The sequence below is a fragment of the Colobus angolensis genome, unplaced genomic scaffold (assembly GCF_000951035.1).
Source record: "Colobus angolensis palliatus isolate OR3802 unplaced genomic scaffold, Cang.pa_1.0 Scaffold25, whole genome shotgun sequence".
Taxonomy (NCBI): Eukaryota; Metazoa; Chordata; class Mammalia; order Primates; family Cercopithecidae; genus Colobus; species Colobus angolensis.
This window is the reverse complement of record NW_012115710.1, coordinates 3,551,849-3,571,775: the sequence shown is the minus strand read 5'-3', so window position 1 is coordinate 3,571,775 and position 19,927 is coordinate 3,551,849. Positions and strand designations below refer to the sequence as shown.

General features: G+C 53.6%; 2 protein-coding genes across 3 annotated transcripts in view; both read left to right on the top strand.

Annotated features, from left to right (window-relative positions):
• The first annotated feature begins 72 nt into the window (after nt 1–72).
• NR1H2 (nuclear receptor subfamily 1, group H, member 2) lies at nt 73–6,342 on the top strand. 2 transcript variants are annotated; one of them, XM_011946318.1, is made up of 9 exons: nt 73–98; nt 624–685; nt 773–910; nt 1,191–1,481; nt 1,565–1,836; nt 2,042–2,221; nt 2,806–2,905; nt 5,316–5,524; nt 5,801–6,342. In XM_011946318.1, the coding sequence occupies exons 2-9, from the start codon at nt 643–645 to the stop codon at nt 5,945–5,947; spliced, it is 1,380 nt and encodes a 459-aa protein (XP_011801708.1). In that variant the 5' UTR covers nt 73–98; nt 624–642; the 3' UTR covers nt 5,948–6,342. The 2 variants fall into 2 exon arrangements, with proteins under 2 accessions (XP_011801708.1, XP_011801709.1); XM_011946319.1 differs by lacking the exon at nt 1,191–1,481.
• A 1,362-nt stretch (nt 6,343–7,704) lies between these two features.
• The window catches only part of POLD1 (polymerase (DNA directed), delta 1, catalytic subunit), a 34,781-nt gene continuing 22,558 nt past the window's right edge, over nt 7,705–19,927 (top strand). Inside the window, exon 1 of the mRNA XM_011946505.1 lies at nt 7,705–7,759. The gene's annotated coding sequence lies outside the window, so the exon portion shown is untranslated. The remainder of the gene's footprint in view (nt 7,760–19,927) is intronic.

Here is a 19,927-nt window from a genome sequence, read left to right as displayed (position 1 = left end):
GGCGGGGCCTGGAGCGAGGTTGTGGGGGTGCAGCGGGAAGGGAGGAGGTAGGGTGGGGGGGGCATGATGGGAGGAGATGGGGCGGGACCTGGAGCGAGGTTGTAGGGATGAGGCTTGGAGGGAGGGATGCGTATGGTGCGGGGCAAGGTGTTGGGAAGCCCATGATGGGGGCCTCTAGGGGCTGAACCTGGAAGGTTGAAGGCGGAGCATAATAGAAGGAGGTGGGGTCAGAATGAGAAATAGGGATACATGGGGCAGAAGTGAGGCAGCCTTATGAAGAGGAGGTTGGGGGGAAACTACATGGGATGGAGGCCGTGAAGGCAGAGCGTGATTAAAGGAGAATAGGCCCTACCTAGAAAGAGCAGGTGGATTGGACCTGAGGGGGCGGAGCCTAGAGCAGGGGCGGGGCTTAAGACCAAGCTGAAGGCTGGCCTGGAACAGAAGGGGGCGGGTCCTGTTAGAAGGATGGGGAGGGTTTGTAGGCCGGCAGGAACCAAGGCTGTGGCTGAGAGTAGGGTCTCTGGAGAGACGGAAGTAAAAGTGGAAGCCCTGTCAGGACCTGTAACTGACCTAACCCAACCCTTCTTAGCCCCACAAGGCTCTCAATCCCCTGTATTCCACAGGCTGCTCCGTGACCCCACCATGTCCTCTCCCACCACGAGTTCCCTGGATACCGCCCTGCCTGGTGAGTGACTCTCTTCCCTACCCAGCCGTTATCACACACTAGCAGAAGCTCACTGTATTACCCCTCCCGGATTCCACCCTCTTCCAGGAAATGGCCCCCCTCAGCCTGGCGCCCCTTCTTCTTCACCCACTGTAAAGGAGGAGGGTCCAGAGCCATGGCCGGGGGGTCCGGACCCTGATGTCCCAGGCACTGATGAGGCCGGCTCAGCCTGCAGCGTGGACTGGGGTGAGACAGGGCCCAGAGACAGGGCTCTGGAGTTGATGTGGGGGCTTAGGGAGGGAAAAAGAAATGGAGATGGGAATGGGAGGCCCCTGATGTTTGCTTTTTGTTCTCGCTTTCTCCTTGATATATACATCTTTCTGAATTGCAATTTCCCCGAATGTGAGTAGCACCTCCTCTATCCCTCCATCCTCTGGCGCTTTGTCTGGGGATCTCCTGTGGGCCCATCCCTCTGGTTCGTGTTTCTCCCTGTGGCTCTCTCATGGCCTCTGCTTACCCACCCTAGTCATCCCAGATCCTGAAGAGGAGCCAGAGCGCAAGCGAAAGAAGGGCCCAGCCCCGAAGATGCTGGGCCACGAGCTTTGTCGAGTCTGCGGGGACAAGGCTTCCGGCTTCCACTACAATGTGCTCAGCTGCGAAGGCTGCAAGGGCTTCTTCCGGCGCAGTGTGGTCCGTGGTGGGGCCCGGCGCTATGCCTGCCGGGGCGGTGGAACCTGCCAGATGGACGCTTTCATGCGGCGCAAGTGCCAGCAGTGCCGGCTGCGCAAGTGCAAGGAGGCAGGGATGAGGGAGCAGTGTGAGTGCAGTGGGAGGGGGCGGTGCCGGCCTGGCCCGCTGGTCCAGCCCTGGGGTTCTGCTGAGGCCTGCATCCCCCTACAGGCGTCCTCTCTGAAGAACAGATCCGGAAGAAGAAGATTCGGAAGCAGCAGCAGCAGCAGTCACAGTCACAGTCGCCTGCGGGGCCGCAGGGCAGCAGCAGCTCAGCCTCTGGGCCTGGGGCGTCCCCTGGTGGATCTGAGGCAGGCAGCCAGGGCTCCGGGGAAGGCGAGGGTGTGCAGTTAACAGCAGCTCAAGAACTAATGATCCAGCAGTTGGTGGCGGCCCAGCTGCAGTGCAACAAACGCTCCTTCTCCGACCAGCCCAAAGTCACGGTACTGCCCTCTCCACAACCTTGAGTGTGATGGTCCCAATCGGGTAGAGCCGGCTGGGCCATCACCCAGGGTGTGGGAGAATGAGGCTCCAGAGGGCAGGGGATTTGGGAGGAGGGTCCCCCAGGGTACAGGCTTGGCCTCAAGGTGGCCGCCCCAAGTTAGGCTCACAAAGACCTGGGAGTGACCCTGGTCTCCTGTGTTCCAGCCCTGGCCCCTGGGCGCAGACCCCCAGTCCCGAGATGCCCGCCAGCAGCGCTTCGCCCACTTCACGGAGCTGGCCATCATCTCAGTCCAGGAGATCGTGGACTTTGCCAAGCAAGTGCCTGGTTTCCTGCAGCTGGGCCGGGAGGACCAGATCGCCCTCCTGAAGGCGTCCACCATCGAGGTAATGGTCCATCTGCCCACAAGGAACCCCAGAGATAGCTCCGGGACAGATGCTGGGAGCAGAGTTTAAGCAAGACCAGTCCTTGCCCTTGTAGGATGACATTCCATGGCAAATAGAGTCTTCTATGAGCCGAGAAGAAAAAGAAAAAAGGGTCTGAGGCTGAGAACATTGAGGATCAGGCCAGAGAGGCTGTTTTAGAGAAAAGTTGCCAAAAAGGCTTTTCAGAGGAGTTAGCATTTGAATCAAAGTAGGGATAACATGTAAGTATTGAGCACCTACTGTATGCTAGGCTCTATACCAAGTGTTGGCATATGGCAAAGAACAAGGCAGATCAAACCCCCTGCCCCTATACCTTGTGCCCACCTGGGGAAGGAGTATCCTAAGGAGAGGGGAATGCAACGTGTGCGGAAGCCCAAAGTGAAGAAGGAGCTCGGGCTGTCTCACGTGATGGCCCCCACTGAGAGAACGGGGGACAGGGACAAGGGATATTCCTGGTGAGATTAGACCCCCATTTGGGCCAGCAGGGGAGGGACTAGCAGCCGAAGGGTCACAGGGCTTGAGCCCTCTCCCACTGCCACCCTCAGATCATGCTGTTGGAGACGGCCAGGCGCTACAACCACGAGACCGAATGTATCACTTTCCTGAAGGACTTCACCTATAGCAAGGACGACTTCCACCGCGCAGGTAGGGCCCAGGGCAGGCTTTGGGGAGGCTTGGCGCCCCTGCTGGCTGGAAGACCTGGGGCCAATTCATCCCTGTCAGAGTCCCTGTTTCTTTATCTCCAAAGTTGGGGTGAGGGTTGAGCCAAGGTGAGAGCAAGACAAGAGTGTGTATGCCATGCGTGGTGGCGTGTGCCTGTAGGCCCAGCTACTCAGGAGGCTGAGGAGGGAAGATTGCTTGAGGCTACAGTGAGCTGTGATTGTGCCACAGCACTCCAGCCTAGTAACAGAAGAGACCGTGTCTCTATTTTTTTCAAAAAAAGCAGGTATTGGCCAAGCACAGTGACTCACGCCTGTAATCCCAGCACTTTGGGAGGCTGAGGTGGGCGGATCACGAGGTCAGGAGGTCGAGACCATCCTGGCTAACACAGTGAAACCCCGTCTCTACTAAAAATACAAAAAATTAGCCAGGCATGGGGGCGGGCACCTGTAGTCCCAGCTACTCGGGAGGCTGAGGCAAGAGAATGGCGTGAACCCAGGAGGCGGAGGTTGCAGTAAGCCAAGATTGCGCCACTGTACTCTAGCCTGGGCAACAGAGTGAGACCCTGTCTCAAAAAAAAAAAGAAAAAAAAAAGCATGTATTGAGTGCCGACTCTGTACAGTGGGTTGCAGTGGAAGTTGAGACAGAAGAGCCCTGTTACCATATCAGGCATCTTGGTGGGCACTAGGGAAAGCATCCCCCCACCCCAAAACCTGGTCTCACCCAAGGGAGGCAGGCTGGAGCTCGGTCCATTGTGAAGCGGGCAGTCTTCCCTACTGTCCAGGAGCACTGCTTCCTGCCCTCCGAGAGCGCTGACCTGGGTGTGCCACCTGGGCGGGTGGGCTTCTGGAAGAAGGCCTGGGCAGTGAGAGGCACTGCTTAGGAAAAGGGTGGGAGGCGCGTTGCTAGTGCTGCAGAGCATGCACCAGGGCTTCGCTTCCTCATCGTCCCGTAATCTGTGTGGGACCTCTGCATTTCCCGACATCTCTCTGAGCCCCACCCTCTCCCCTTCCTTTTACCCTGGCCCTTTCACCACCCAAGACGGTCCCAGTAACCCTTTTAGTATGAGCTTAGCAGAACAGGGCTTCGTGGAAGCGTTTCTGGCAGGGGGGATTGGCGATTGCAAAGGCCCTGAGGTCGGGGAGAGCCGGTGGTTTGGAGGAACTACAGGGAGGCCCAGGCAGCTGGAGCACAAGGAGACGGGGTGGAGAGGTCGGGAATCCCACCCTACCCCTTCCCAGCCCCTCCTCTGCCACCACCCTGGAACACTGCCAGAGTCCCCTTGAGGGGCCCCTGCCTCCACCCCCGCCTGATGGAGCTGCTCACAGGGCAGGCAGAAGGGTCCTGTCAGCACTTGAGGCCGCCCACATCCCTCCTCCGCTCAGAACCCTCCACAGCTCCCATCTCACTAGGAGAAGAGCTAGAGTCCTCTCTGAGGCCCACACAGCCCTTTAGGACCTGGCCTCGCTCACTCTCTGCCCTCAGCTTCCACCCTCTCCCCCTCCTCCATCACTCTGTCCTCTTCCTGGCACCCACCTGGCATGCTGTACTTGGGCGTTTCCTTTGCCCAGAACTAGGGGGACCAACTGGTCCTACTTTGCCCAGGACCTTCCCAGTTTTAACACCAAAAGTCCCATGGCCTGGGTAGCCCCCTGTCCCAAGTCCTGGGAACAGCACACAGTTGGTCACCCTCACAATCCCTCACCTCCTTGGGGTTGGTCACTGCTCCAGCGTCACCCACAGCATGGCCTTCCCTGCCCGCCTTGTGTAAAATAGAACTATGGCTCAGCAGGGCCCTTCGCCCTTCTCTGCACTGCCTGGTTCCATAGAACTCACAGCCTTCTGACTGGCTGGGCCTCTTCCTCATGTGTTTGTCTGACCTGTTCCCTAGGCCCTCAAATGTAAGTGCTGTGGCCTGGCACGTGGCAGGTACTCAGTGATGTTCGATGAATGAACGAACAAATCAGTCGTGGGAATGAGTTTGGGCTTTACCTGAGCAGTGGAAACCAGTGCAGGGACCGACACGATGGTTTTAAAAGCTTCCCTTTAAAAAAAAAAAAAAAAAAAGCTTCCCTTTGCCTTCGTGAAGGGGCAAGGATAGGACCTGGGGAAGCTGCAACCACCGCCAGGTGGGAAGGGAGGGTGGTGACAGGATAGTAGAAAATACCGAGGAAACATGCACCCTCATGATTCATTCCCTCACTAGGCGGGATGTGTGGCACACCTGCTCCGTGCCAGCACTCTCATGGGCACGGGGCACAGGTGGACAGAAATGACAAGAACGCTGTGATTACTGCTGTGTTTCGGGCCCCAGTGACTGTGGGCGGTGCCAGGGGCGAGGCTCTGGGGCCCGGTTTCAGGCTGAGAGAGTCACGGACTGCCTCCCGCCCCGCAGGCCTGCAGGTGGAGTTCATCAACCCCATCTTCGAGTTCTCGCGGGCCATGCGGCGGCTGGGCCTGGACGACGCTGAGTACGCCCTGCTCATCGCCATCAACATCTTCTCGGCCGACCGGCCCAACGTACAGGAGCCGGGCCGCGTGGAGGCGCTGCAGCAGCCCTACGTGGAGGCGCTGCTGTCCTACACGCGCATCAAGAGGCCGCAGGTAGGCTACGCCCCGCAGCGCCTCTGCGCGGAGCCAGCTACGTCCCGCGGCCCACTTGGTTCGTCCAGGCTGGGCTCTGCCTGGCTGGTGTCCCATCCGGCAGTCTTTCCTCAGGCCCCACCCTGCTGGACTGGGAGCCAGGTCTAGTCCAAGCACAGGGGCGGGCCCCACGCTGGCTCCCACGCCTGACCGGAGAGGGTCCCTCCTGTCTCTTGGGGTGGGCCGCCCAGAGCCTGGCCGGGCAGGAACTCAGTGCCCACCTGCCTCCTCCCTCAGGACCAGCTGCGCTTCCCGCGCATGCTCATGAAGCTGGTGAGCCTGCGCACGCTGAGCTCCGTGCACTCGGAGCAGGTCTTCGCCCTGCGGCTCCAGGACAAGAAGCTACCGCCTCTGCTGTCAGAGATCTGGGACGTCCACGAGTGAGGGGCCGGCCACCCAGCCCCACAGCCTTGCCTGACCACCCTCCAGCAGATAGACGCCGGCACCCCTTTCTCCTCCTCGGGTGGAAGGGGCCCTGGGCTGAGCCTGTAGACCTCCCAGCCCTCAGCCCTTGGGATGAGCCCCAGTCCGGCCGGGTGCAGGAGGCTCCCTTCCTGCCCACCAAGTCTTCCAGAAGGGGTGAAAGGGTTACAGGTCCCGACCGCTGACCCTTCCCGGCTGCCCTCCCTCCCCAGCTTACACCTCAAGCCCAGCACGCAGTGCACCTTGAACAGAGGGAGGGGAGGACCCATGGCTCTCCCCATAGGCTGGGAGACCAGGGGCCTTCCTCTTCCTCTGTTCCTTTTATTTAATAAAAACTAAAAACAAAAACAGGAAAATAAAAATATGAATATAATCCAGCTCAAAGCTGGAGTGCAAGATGGAGAGGGCGTGGGCTTCTAGGGACCTCAGTGACACCGGGTCCCTGAACCTGATTGAGCATGTGGGACTGGGTCTCCCCAGGCTGGTGGGAGGGGTGGCACATAGGGTCCCAGTGCTGGGTGGTGTGTCGCCTGCTGTGAAAGTTCAGGGGCCTGACAGCCTCAGGGTCACCTCCCTGGACAGGGTGAATCAGAACTCGCCCTTGAAGGATAAACAGAACTTAAGTGGATGAGGGGACCTGGACTTTCGTCCCAACAAGTGTTTTCTGAGGCCTCCTGTGGGCCAGGCACTGGGTTGGCCATTCTAGAGATGGAGACGTTCACCCAGCAAATGTTTCTGGAGCATTTACTATAGTCAGGCACAATTTTAGGCACTAGAAACATCTGGGAACAAGATAACCACCCTCCTACCAAGACTCAGGGGATAGGGACGTTAATGAGGGTGTCACTGTGGTGGGGCTAGAGGAAGTCAGGCAAGGTGTCACAACAGAGGCAATCGCTGGGACCTAAAACGAGCCCAGGGGCTGGGACTCCCAAGTTGAGGGAACAGCACGTGCAAAGTTTGAAAGGTGAGGGACACTGCGAGTTCGGAGTGAGCAAGCGACGAAGTTCCTCCAATTTCTCTTGCCCCTGTGCTAGCCCTAAAAGAGCTGAATTGAGCAATTCCAATCGAGGGCGAAAGGGGGGGTTACATGGAGAGATGCAACTTAAAGGTACATTTATTTGGTGCGGGGGACAGCGGAAGTGAGAGTAGTTAAAAACGATCACCTTATCCCAAAAGTAGTGTACTGGGCGCCCCACACGTGTCCCCATCATGCGTTGTTGAGTCTAGTTTACATGTGGGGAAACTGAGGCCAGGATGGAGACCAGATCAAGCCAGGACTCCACCACTTATCGGCCAGCCTCTGCAGGGATCTCGGGTGTTAGGTCACCGGCTGGCTGCTGGGCAGCGACGGGGCAGGGCTTCCTACGCGGCCGCAGGCGAGAGGCGGGCGGGGGACGCGGAGGATGCGCGCGCAACACACGAGGGTGGGAGGAGAGAGAACAGAGCAGCGGCGCGCACAGACTGCACGAGGTAGTGAACGCTGCCGCACGGAGGGGCGTGGCTTCTGGCCGACACGTCATGGGGAGGCGGAATTAAGGGAATTTTTCAGCAAGGGGGCGAGGCCACTTTGCAAGCTGAGGGAGGGGGCGGGGCCTGCCTTGCAATCGAACGGGCGGGGCGTGGTCCGCTGCCTGGTTGGGCGTGGCCTCGCCCACACTTGGGCAGGCGGGGGCGTGGCCCGTCTCGGCGCCCCGCGGCTCTGGGCTTGCGCGCGCGGGAGTCAGGGGTCACGGCGGCGTAGGCTGTGGCGGGAAACGCTGTTTGAAGCAGGTGAGTAGAGGGGAAAAGGGGAGTTCGGGGCACTGGGCCTGGTAGGGAATGGGGCTTGACCAGCCAGGCACGTAGACCTGAGAGAGGGTTGCGAGGGCACCCTTTGGCCCGGGGGCGCGCAGGAGGGGGCAGCGGCCAGGGGTTTCCTGGGGGAGGGCGCGGGGACGCACAGGAAAAGGCCGAGGTGGGGGTGGAATTCCTCGGCGGGCAGGGGGCGCATGCGCCGGGCCCCGTGGGGCGGGCAGTGGCCCGGGAGAAGCGGGGGGCACTGGGTGGTTGCACATGCTGGTTTGGTGTTATCCTGGATTCGCTGGGTGTTTGAGTACTCTGTGCCAGGCACTATTCTGGAAGCAAGAACAAGTCAGAGAAGTCCCTGCCTTGGGAAGACAGACGATAGACAAGTGATGAGTTAATAGCAGCACCAGTAAAGCCCTACTCTGGGGCTGTGAGATGCTCTCACAAGGGAACTAACGCAGGGGTAACAGTATAATGAGCGAAGAGCCTGCTGCTTTAGCTGGAATGGGCCAGAATCGGCCGCTCTGGGACCCTCAAGTGCAAAGGCTCTGATGTGGAAGGAGCTCGGCGTATTTGTAGCAGGAGCCGAGGGGACGAGAGTAATACAGATGAAGTCGGAGTCATGATGGGGAACTAGATTCTATAGGGCCTTGTAAACCTTGGTATGGAATTTCTCCTTTATTCCAGGTTCAGCGGGGAGCCGTGGGAGGGTTTGAGCGTGGAAACAACACGATTCGCCCGTGTTTTGAAAAACTCACTGACCACTGAGTGGAAATTGGGTTGTAGCAGGAATAAGAATGGAAGGAGGGAGGTCTGTTAGGACAGAGAGAGTCCAGCAGGCAGAGGGAATCAGGCTCAGATTACCTTTGTGGGTGGAGCCACGGGGACTGGCTGATGGACTGGGCGTGGGAGCGAGGGGAAGAGTCCAGGATGACTCTTGGGTTTGAGGTTTGAGCAGCAGGCTGGATGGGGAAGGCTAAGGGAGAAGCCGGTTGGGTTGCCGCTCTGAAGGCAGAGATTAGTCGGGGAGTTAGTGGGCAGGGTTTAGAGCGGAACCAGGAGTGGGCAGGGCGATGTCAGTGCCTCGCCTCAGCCCTTCCACTCAAGGAACTTGTTGCCGTGCTCTCTCCTTTTTTTTTTTTTTTTTTTTTTTTTTTTTTTTTGATTCGGAGTCTCACTCTGTCGCCCAGGCTGGAGTGCAGTGGCCAGATCTCAGCTCACTGCAAGCTCTGCCTCCCGGGTTCACGCCATTCTCCTGCCTCAGCCTCCCGAGTAGCTTGGGAGTACAGGCGCCCGGCACCTCGCCTGGCTAGTTTTTTGTATTTTTTAGTACCGACGGGGTTTCACCGGGTTAGCCAGGATGGTCTCGATCTCCTGACCTCGTGATCCACCCGTCTCGGCCTCCCAAAGTGCTGGGATTACAAGTTTGAGCCACCGCGCCCGGCCCTTTTTTTTTTTTTTTTTTTTTGAGACAGAGTCTTGCTCTGTCACCCAGGCTGGAATGCAGTGGTGCGAACTCAGCTCATTGCAACCTCCGCCTCCCGGGTTCAAGCAATTCTCGTGCCTCAGCCCCCTGAGTAGCTGGGATTACGGGTACCCGCTGCCACGCCCAGCTCATTTTTTGTATTTTTAGTAGAGATGGGGTTTCGCCATATTGGCCAGGCTGGTCTTGAACTCCTGACCTCAGGTGATCCACTCGCCTTGGCCTCCCAAAGTGCTGGGATTACAGCCGTGAGACACCGCGCCTGGCCGCCTCTCCTTCCTGCACTTACCCCGACAGGTCTCTCTTCCCGCTAGAGAGGTTCCTTCCCTCCTCTGAAATGCTCTTCCCTCTCTTATGGGTTTCTGACAGCTGCTGTTTGAACAGGCCCTCTGCTGAGCACTGGGGAGCCAATGATCATCCAGTTTGGTTGGGGAAGGACCGGAGATCTCAGTCCGGAGTGTGCTGAGCTATGGTGGAGCAGTGATAGTCTTTGGGAGCCAAGAGAAGAACCTGTGCGCTCAGGGAAGACTCACCAGTGTGGTTGATACTCACAGGGAGTTTCAACTCACATGTCTGTTTTTTTTTTTTTGGTTTTTGAGACAGAGTCTTGCTTTGTCACCCAGGCTGGAGTGCAGTGGCAAGATCTCGGCTCACTGTAACCTCCACCTTCAAGTGATTCTCATGCATCATCCTCCCGAGTAGCTGGGATTACAGGTGCGCACCACCACGCCCAGCTAATTTTTGTATTTTTAGTAGAGGCAGGGTTTTGCCATGTTGCCCAGGCTAGTCTCCAATCCCTGACCTCAAGTGATCCGCCCACCTCAGCCTCCCAAAGTGCTGGGATTACAGGCGTGAGCCACCACACCCAGCCTAAACTCACATGTCTTTAAGTAACCAGACACTGTGCAGAGTGATGCTGGAGACCCCGACTTGGGCAAGACACTGACTCCTATTCTTGAGAAGCTCACAGGCTGAAAGGATCCCAGCTCTACATGCACACATGTAATAATGGAAGTGGCACAAGGCGTTGTGGGGACCCTGAAGAGCAGCTGGTCAGCTTGGAGGAGCTAAGCCTGAGCTGAGTCTCCGGATGCAGTGGAGTTTCATGCAGTGAACACTGCCTAAGGCCTCTTGGGGGCTCAGCCCTATGCTGGGTGATGCTAAGGTCCCAGAGGAGAGTCAGTACTTGCTCTGCCATCCAGAGGTCCCTGGCTGGTAAGGGAGGAAGACATACACCCAGGCAGTCCAGAGGCAGCAGTCACAGAGGCCTAGGGGAAGGACAAGACCAAAAGCGTGGAGGTGAGCCTGGGTGACATAGCAAGACCCTGTCTCTACAAAAAATACAAAAACTAGGCTGAGCACGGTGGCTCACGCCTGTAATCTCAGCACTTTGGGAGGCCGAGGCGGGCAGATCATGAGGTCAGGAGGTATCGAGACCATCCTGGCTAACATGGTGAAACCTGGTCTCTACTAAAAATACAAAAAATTAGCCAGACGTGGTGGCGGGCGCCTGTAGTCCCACTTACTCCGGAGGCTGAGGCAGGAGAATGGCGTGAACCTGGGAGGCAGAGCTGGCAGTGAGCCAAGATCACGCCACTGCACTCTAGCCTGGGTGAACAGAGCGAGACTCCGTATCAAAAAAAAAAAAATACAAAAACTAGCCTGGTGTGGTGGCACATGCCTGTGGTCCCAGCTGCCCAGAAGACTGAGGTGGGAGGATTGCTTGAGCCCTGGAGTTCAAGGCTGCTGTGAGATGTGATCATGCCACTACACTTTAGGCTGGGCGATATAGTGAGATCTTGTGTCAAAATAAAAAAGTGGAGGTGTTTTCTGGTGGAGCAAAAATGAATAGTTGCCTTTGCAATTATTTAATCATTCCCTCAGCCGATGTGTGTGAGCCAGGACGCAGTGGTGAACAAACAAAAGAAAAAGTTGTCTCCCAGGGGAGGTCACCACTGTATCTCCCCTGGCACAGGCCTGGCACACAGATTTAGCAGTGGGGCTCTGGAGCCAGCCTGCCTGAGTTTGAACCCTGGCCGTGCCCCACTGGGCTAGCTGTGCCATCTTGGGCAGGTAGTTTCATGTCTCTGGACCTCCGTTCCAGCCTTTGTAAAATGAGGTCGTAGCAGCAACTGAGGGTTTTGTGAGGATTCTTTGAGTTCCTTTATTCTTTTATCGTTCAAAAAATGTTTTCTGAGCACCCCCGCATTCCTGGAGCACAGGATAGAGCAGGAAACCAAAGATGATGCCCCTGCTCTCCTGGAGCCCCCGTTCTACTAGCAGGACTTACTGGACACAAGATAACTAACCAGGCCGGGCGTGGTGGCTCACGCCTGTTATCCCAGCATTTTGGGAGGCCGAGGCGGACGGATCACTTGAGGTGAGGAGTTTGAGACCAGCCTGGCAAACATGGTGAAACCCAGTCTCTACTAAAAATACAAAACTAGCTGGACATGGTGGTGGGTGCTTGTAATCCCAGCTACCTGCAAGACTGAGGCAGGAGAATCGCTTGAGTCCAGGAGGTGGAAGTTGCAGTGAGCCAAGATTGCGCTACTGCACTCCAGCCTGGCAACAGAGCGAGACTCCGTCTCAAAAACAAAACAAAACAAAACAAAAAACTGTGAGATTGGAGGCCGGGTGCAGTGGCTCATACCTGTAATCACAGCACTTTGGGAGGCTGAGGTGGGAGATCATTTGAGCCCAGGAGTTTGAGACCAACCTGGCCAACATAGTGAAATCCCGTCTCTACAAAAATTAAAACATTAGCAAGGCATGGCGGCTGGTGCATGCCTCTGGTTCCAGTTACTTGGGAGGCTGAAGTGGATGGATCACTTGAGCCTAGGAGATCAAAGCTGCAGTGAGCCATGTACGTGCCGCTGCACTCCAGCCTGGGCAACAGAGCAAGATCCTGTCCCCCCCTCAAAAAAAAAAAAAACAAAATAAAGCTGTGAGATTGGGCAAGATTGGATGAGGTTATTGAGGAAATGAGTGTCTCACTCATTGAGAAAACCGGCGTCTGGCCTGCAGTGAGCGCGTGGTGTCATTTGACTGCTGAATCTCTGTTAAGTGCTTGCTACTGAACGGCCGTGAGAGTTGCAGAGGACGATGTTTGCCAAGCTCTCATCCTGTGCCAGGGCTGATGAGAAGGGACACAGGGGCCTTTCCTTCCTAATGCTGCTCTGCCTCCACCGTGTACTAACAAGAGCCCAGGTTTTGCCCCTGCTGACACCGTCCCTCCCACCGCACCCCCGTAGCCACAGCCAGCTGACCAAGGGCAGCCAGTCGGCTCCTTCCTTCCTCCTGCAGCTCCAGCAATGACTCTGGGCTCCCACAAGCCCCTGCGCTTCGTCTGTCCCACCCGGGTCTCTCCCCGCAGGTCATCACTCCCTGTCTCTCCGGCTACTTGCACAACTGAAGCCAGAGCTACTAACTATACTTGCTTCTTCCTATAAGTCACACATGTACGCGGTTGTCACTCAAAGAGCGCAAATGCAGAGTCAGCTAAAGTCCTCCTCACACGAAACCTCCTGCACACACTCACGGCTGCACCACTCGCAAAAGGTGGAAGCAACCGTAATGTCCATCCACTGATGAACGGATACTGCAAACGTGTTCTTGCCATACAGCGGAAAAGTACTCAGCAAAAAAGGAACGCAGCACTGATGACAGGCCGCCACACACATGAACAACGAACACATTCAGAGAAAGCAGCCAGACACAAGAGGCCGCGTATTCCAAGATCCCGTTTATAGGAAATGCCCAGAATAGGCAGATCCATGGAGACAGAAAGTAAGATGAGTGGCTGCCAGGAGTGGGGGCAGATGAGCTGAATGCGGGGAGAGAGCTAAAGGATGTAGGCTTTTTGGGGTGATGAAAGAGTTCTAAAATTGACTGTGGTGATGGTTGCCTAACTCTGAACATACTAAATACCATTGAACTATATATACTTTAAATGGATGAATTGTATAGTATGTGAATTATAGCTCAATAAAGCAGTTAGCAAATGAAGTCTTCTTCTACCCTGTCCCCCAGGAAACCAGTTTCTTAGCTGTCCTTGTAGAATGATGCATTAAAAGCAAATAGATTTATACATATGTTCTGCATTAAAATAAAACAGATTTCTACATACTCCCTGCATTAAAAGCAAAAAGATTTACACATACTCTTCTGTCCACCTTGTAAAATTGTTACTATTTTCATTTTATATATTTCCCCCTTAATATTTTGAAAAGTCTCAAACCTGCAGAGAAGGTACAAATTGAGTACAGTGAACAGCCACGGCCCTTTGCCTCGATTCACTGACTGTTGGCATGATACCTCATTTGCTTTATCCAAGCACACACGTGTACCTGTACCTTTTGTCCTTTTTGTGGCTGAACTATTTGAAAGTTGTGGTCATCATGATACTTCGCCTCTGAAAACTCCAGCAGTTAACTCCTGGGGTTTTTTGTTTGTTTGTTTTTTGTTTTTGTTTTTTTTGTTTTGAGACGGAGTCTTGCTCTGTCGCTTAGGCTGGAGTACAGTGGCACAACCTTGGTTCCCTGCAACCTCCGCCTCCTGGGTTCAAGCGATTCTCCTACCTCAGCTTCCTGAGTAGCTGGGATTACAGGCACCTGCCAGCACACCTGGCTAATTATTGTATTTTTAGTAGAGACGGGGTTTCACTGTCTTTGCCAGGCTGGTCTTGAACTCCTGACGTCATGATCCACCTTCCTCTGTCTCCCAGAGTGCTGGGATTACAGGTGTGAGTCACTGCACTCGGCCTAACTCTTTTTTTTTGTACAGGAGTTTACTCTTATCATGCAGGTTGTAGTACAGTGGGGTGGTCACAGCTCACTGCAGCCTCAAACTCCCCATACTCAGCTGATCCTCAGCCTCCTGAGTAGCTGGGACTAAAGGTGTTTGCTACCACACCTTGCTAATTTTTGTATTTTATAGAGACAGGGTTTCACCATGTTGCCTAGGCTGATCTCAAACTCCTGGGCTCAAGCGATCCCCCTGCCTCGGCCTCCAAATGTCCTGGGATTACAGCCGTGAGCCACCGTGCCTGGCCTCCAGCAGTCAGCTCTTAAGAACAGGGATGTCCGCCCACAGAACTACAGTGTCATTGTCATCGTCATGCAGTTTAACATGAGACAGTGACGGTATCGAATAGACAGTCCTTATTTAGATCTGTCATGTGTCCCTGTAATATTCTTCAAAGCTATTAATAATTTCTTTCTTTTTTTTTTTTCCAAGACTGAGGCTCGCTCTATCACCCAGACTGGAGTGCAGTGGCGCTATTTCTACTCACTGCAACCTCTGCCTCCTGGGTTCAAGCCATTCTCCTGCCTCAGCCTACCGAGTAGCTGGAATCACAGGCATGCGCCACTATGCCTGGCTAATTTTTTTGTATTTTTAGTAGAGACAGATTTCATTTTGGCCAGGCTGGTCTCAAACTCCTGACCTCAGGTGATCCACCCACTTTGGACTCCCAAAGGGCTGGGATTATAGGCGCGAGCCATTACGCCTATAATCCCAGAGGGGTGGGATTATAGGCATAAGCTACTGCGCCTGGCCAATAATTTCATTTTTTTTTTTTCCACTCTTGTTGCCCAGGTTGAAGTGCAGTGGCACAATCTTGTCTCACTGCAACCTCCACCTCCCAGGTTCAAGCAATTCTCCTGCCTCAGCCTCCTGAGTAGCTGGTATTACAGGCGCCCACCACCACACCCAGCTAATTTTTGTATTTTTTTGGTAGAGATGGCGTTTCACCACATTGGTCAGGCTGGTCTTAATCTCCAGACCTCAGGTGATCCGCCTGCCTCGGTCTCCCAAAGTGCTGGGATTACAGGCATGAGCCACCACGCCTGGCCCATAATTTTATTTTTTTAATCCAAATTCTAACTTAGGATAACACACATTGTCATGGCAACTTTTTCATTTTTTGAGACGTGTCTCGCTCTCTTGCCCAGGCTGTATTGCAGTGGTGCAATCATGGCTCACTGCAGCCTTCACCTCCCAGTCTCAAGTGATCCTCCCACCTCAGCCCCCTGAGTAGCTGGGACTATAGGTATGCACCACCATGCTTAAGTAATTTTTAATTTTTTGTGGAAATTGGGTCTCACCATGTTGCCTAGGCTAGTTTCTAACACCTGGCCTCAAGTGATCCTCCCACCTCAGCCTCGCAAAGTGTTGGGATTACAGATGTGAGCCCCCTAGCAACTTACTTTTTCATGACATCAGCAGTATTAAAGATTTCAGACCAGTGTTGTCACCTTTCACTTTGGATTCGTTTGTTTCTTTTTCTTGTTTTGTTTTGAGACAGAGTTTTACTCTGTCACCCAGGCTGGAGCACAGTGGCATGATCTCAGCTCACTGCAACCTCTGCCTCCCAGGTTCAAGTAATTCTCCTGCCTTAGCCTCTGGAGTAGCTGGTATTACAGGCGCCCACCACCATGCCCAGCTAATTTTTGTATTTCAGTAGAGACAGGGTTTCACCATGTTGGTCAGGCTGGTCTGGAACTGCTAATCTCAAGTGATCCACCCGACTTGGCTTCCCAAAACGCTGGGATTACAGGCGTGACCCCCCGCGCTCAGGCCATTTGTTTCTTAATGACTAGAATCAGGGTAAACGTTTTCTTAGACATTTTTTTTCAACACAAAAGGTAAAATTCTGAGTGCACCACTGTGCATCTTGCTTTATCTACTGAACAATGCCTCTTTGAGAAACTTCCCTATCAGTACACAAAGAGCTTCCTCGTTCCTTTACACAGTTGCATAGTATTCCATTGAACGGACTTAACTTATTTAAATAGACCCCTGGGTGAGGACAGTTAGGTGGTTTCCAGTCTTTGGGGATTTCAAACGATGCTTCCGGAAATAACCTTATAAATGCAGTTTTTCTTATGTGATAATATATCTACAGCGTACGTCCCTAGATGTGGAATTGCGGCCTCCAAACTTTTATGTTTGTAATTGAGGTGTCATTTACATGGCATGCCGTGCCCAGGTCTCCAGTGTACAGTTGGCTGTGTAGTGTGGTTTATCACCCCAGAAAACCCCTCATACCCTTCCCAGTCTCTCCTACTCTAGGAGCAGCCACTAGTCTGATTTCTAGCGCTGTAGATCACTTTAGTCTATTCTACTTTATCTAAATGGTATCATACAATAAGTACGTTCTTTTTTACGGAGGTAAAATTAGCCATTTTAAAGCAAACAATGGCGGGGCGCAGTGGCTCATGCCTGTAATCCCAGCACTTTGGGGAGGCCGAGGCGAGCAGATCACTTGAGCCCAGGAGTTTCAGACCAGCCTGAGCAACATGGCAAAACCCGTCTTTACCAAAAAACAATTGGCCAGGCATGGTAACACGCACCTGTCTTCCTAACTACTCAGGAGGCCAAGGTAGGAGGATCGCCTGAGCCTGGGAGGTCAAGGCTGTAGTGAGCTGAGATCATGCCACTGCACTCTAGCCTGGGTGACAGAGTGAGACCTTGTCTCAATAAAGAGAAAATAATAATAAAGCAAAGAATTCAGTTGGTACATTCACAGTGTTGTACAACCATTACTTCTGTCTAATTTCAAAACATTTCATCACCCCTGCAGAAAACCCCATACTCCGTAACCAGTCACTCCTCGAGCCCCCAGTGTGTGCTTTGTGTCTGGCTTCTGCACAGCCTGCTTTCAAGATCCATCTGTGTTGCATGTCTGTCAGTAGCTGGCCCCTTTCTAATGCTGAGTGTCTGTCATGAACCGCCCTGAACATTTCTAACATACACCACTCCGTCCGTTCAGAATTTTTCCGTGCTTATTTGAGGTCTAAGCTGTTGTACCAAGGAGCCCCCAAAACACAGTGGCCCAAGAAAGACAGAAGTTGATCTCTCCATGTAACGCTTTGGAAGATAGGCAAGTGTGCAGGATTGGCAGACAGCTTTGCTCTGGAAGGTTGTTGGGGAGCCCAGTGTTGTCCCCATCCTTGTGGTTGGCTCCCCCACTACATCCACGTTCCAGCCATTGTGATGGGGAAGAGGGTGGGGTGACGTCCCAGTAGCTGCACACCTCATGATCACTCTCATTCCTGGAGGGAGAACTTAGTCACATGGCCATGCTGGCAGTGCATACTGGGAAATGTAGTCATCAACTTGGCAGCCTATAGCCGCTCCAGAGAGGCAGGGTTGGAGGGGTGTGTTCTGTTGCAAAAAAGCAAAGCAAAGCTGGGCACGGTGGCTCACACCTGTAATCCAAGCACTTTGGGAGGCCGATGCAGGCGGATCACCTGAGGTCAGGAGTTCCAGACCAGCCTGGCCAACATGGTGAAACCCCGTTTCTACTAAAAATACAAAAAATTGGTATGGTGGCGGGCGCCTGTAATCCCAGCTACTCAGGAGGCTGAGGCAGGAGAATCGCTTGAACCCAGGAGGCGAAGGTTGCAGTGAGCCGAGATCAGCCACTGCACTCCAGCCTGGGTGACAGAATGAGACTCTGTCTAAAAAAATAAGTAAAATAAAAAGGCAAAGTGAGGACTGGATATGGGGCAACCGTTATGAGATCCAGGGGTGTTCACTTGGACCTAGGACAGCTGACCTGCTCACCTGCCTCTTCCCAGCCGCATCTGGGATCTGCCCTATGTTCCAGTAATCCCCTCTGTCCCAGCCTGGACCCTGGGGGACAAGTACTTTGTTTTTTTGTTTTTTTGTTTTTTGAGATGGAATTTCACTCTTGTTACCCAGGCTAGAGTGCAATGGTGTAGTCTTGGCTGACTGCAACCTCTGCCTCCTGGGTTCAAGTAATTCTCCTGCCTCAGCCTCCCAAGTAGCTGGGGGTTACAGGTATGCGCCACCATGCCCAGCTAATTTTGTATTTTTTTAGTAGAGACAGGGCTTCACCATGTTGGTCAGGCTGGTCTCAAACTCCTGACCTCAAGTGATCCACTCGTCTCAGCCTCGCAAAGTGCTGGGATTATAGGTGTGAGCCACTGCGCCCGGCTAGGTACGGGTACTTTTTAAAAACTTCTTTCTCTGATAATTTCAAATTAACAGGAAGGTTGAAAGAATAAATACTGTAGGCCGGGCGCGGTGGCTCACGTCTATAATCCCAGCACTTTGGGAGGCCAAGGCAGGCGGATCACGAGGTCAAGAGATCGAGACCACGGTGAAACCCTGTCTCTACTAAAAATACAAAAAGTTAGCTGGGCGCGGTGGCGGACGCCTGTAGTCCCAGCTACTCAAGAGGCTGAGGCAGGAGAATGGCGTGAACCTGGGAGGCGGAGCTTGCAGTGAGCTGAGATCATGCCACTGCACACCAGCCTGGGCGACAGCGCGAGACTCCATCTCAAAAAACAACAAAAAAAATAGTGTAAAGAACACCTACACTCCCTTTGCCCAGATCACCTGTTTCAACATTCCGCCCTATTTATGATTTGCATGCGTGTTTCATATCTCCCTTCTCTCTGTATACATACACTTTTTACAAATAATTCCCAATACCTTGTAGGCGTTATGGCCATTTACTCCTAAATACTTGATTGTGTATCTCCTTAGAATATTGTTATTGAACTACCGTAAAGTAACCCCCTTAAGTTTAACCTGAATATAATCTTGTCTAATCAACTAGAGGATACATACTTTTCTTCATTTTTTTTTTTTTTTTGCGGCGGGGTCTTGCCATGTTGTCCAGTCCAGTCTCGAACTCCTGGGCTCAAGCAATCCTCCCACCTTGGCCTCCCAAAGTGCTGAGTTTACAGACATAAGCCACTGTGCCCAGTGAACGTTTTTGTTGTGGCTGTTTTTTGGCTTGTCTGTTTTATTTGCTGGTGGTCGTGGTGGTGGATTTTTTTTTTTTTTTTTTTTAAGGCAGAATATTGCTGTGTCGCCCAGGCTAAAGTGCAGTGGCACGATCTCGGCTCACTGCAACCTCCACCTCACGGGTTCAAGTGATTCTCCTGCCTCAGCCTCCTGAGAAGCCATAATTACAGGTGTGCACCACCACACCCAGCTAATTTTTTGTATTTTTATTAAAGACAGGGTTTTACCATGTTGACCAGGCTAGTCTCGAACTCCTGACCTCAAGTGATCCACTTGCCTCAGCTTCCCAAAGTGCTGGGATTACAGCGTGGGCCACCATACCTGGCTCCAGTCAACTTCTATATCAGTATACCCCAAAATAATCTTTTTTTTTTTTTTTTTTTTTTTGACATGGAGTCTCGCTCTATTGCCCAGGCTGGAGTGCGGTGGCACAATCTCGGCTCACTGCAAGCTCCGCCTTCCGGGTTCACACCATTCTCCTGCCTCAGCCTCCCGAGAAGCTGGGACTACAGGCGCCCGCCACCACACCTGGCTGATTTTTTTTGTATTTCTTTAGTAGAGATGGGGTTTCGCCCTGTTAGCCAGAATGGTCTCGATCTCCTGATCTCATGATCCACCTGCCTCCCAAAGTGCTGGGATTACAGGGGTGAGCCACTGTGCCTGGCCTCCAAAATAATCTTTTATAGGTTGTAATTAAGAAAACACAGGTCAGGCACGGTGGCTTATGCCTGTAATCCCAGCCCTTTGGGAGGCCGAGGCAGGTGGATCACCTGAGGTCAGGAGTTCAAGACCAGGATGGCCAACATGGTGAAACCCTGTCTCGACTAAAATATAAAAATTAGCTGCCGGGCGCGGTGGCTCAAGCCTGTAATCCCAGCACTTTGGGA

Coding starts and splice junctions, on each gene's coding strand:
- NR1H2 (XM_011946318.1), top strand. CDS start 643: ATGTCCTCTCCCACCACGAGTTCCCTGGATACCGCCCTGCCTG. Junction 686..772: donor CCTGGATACCGCCCTGCCTG/GTGAGTGACTCT, acceptor ACCCTCTTCCAG/GAAATGGCCCCCCTCAGCCT. Junction 1,482..1,564: donor GGCAGGGATGAGGGAGCAGT/GTGAGTGCAGTG, acceptor ATCCCCCTACAG/GCGTCCTCTCTGAAGAACAG.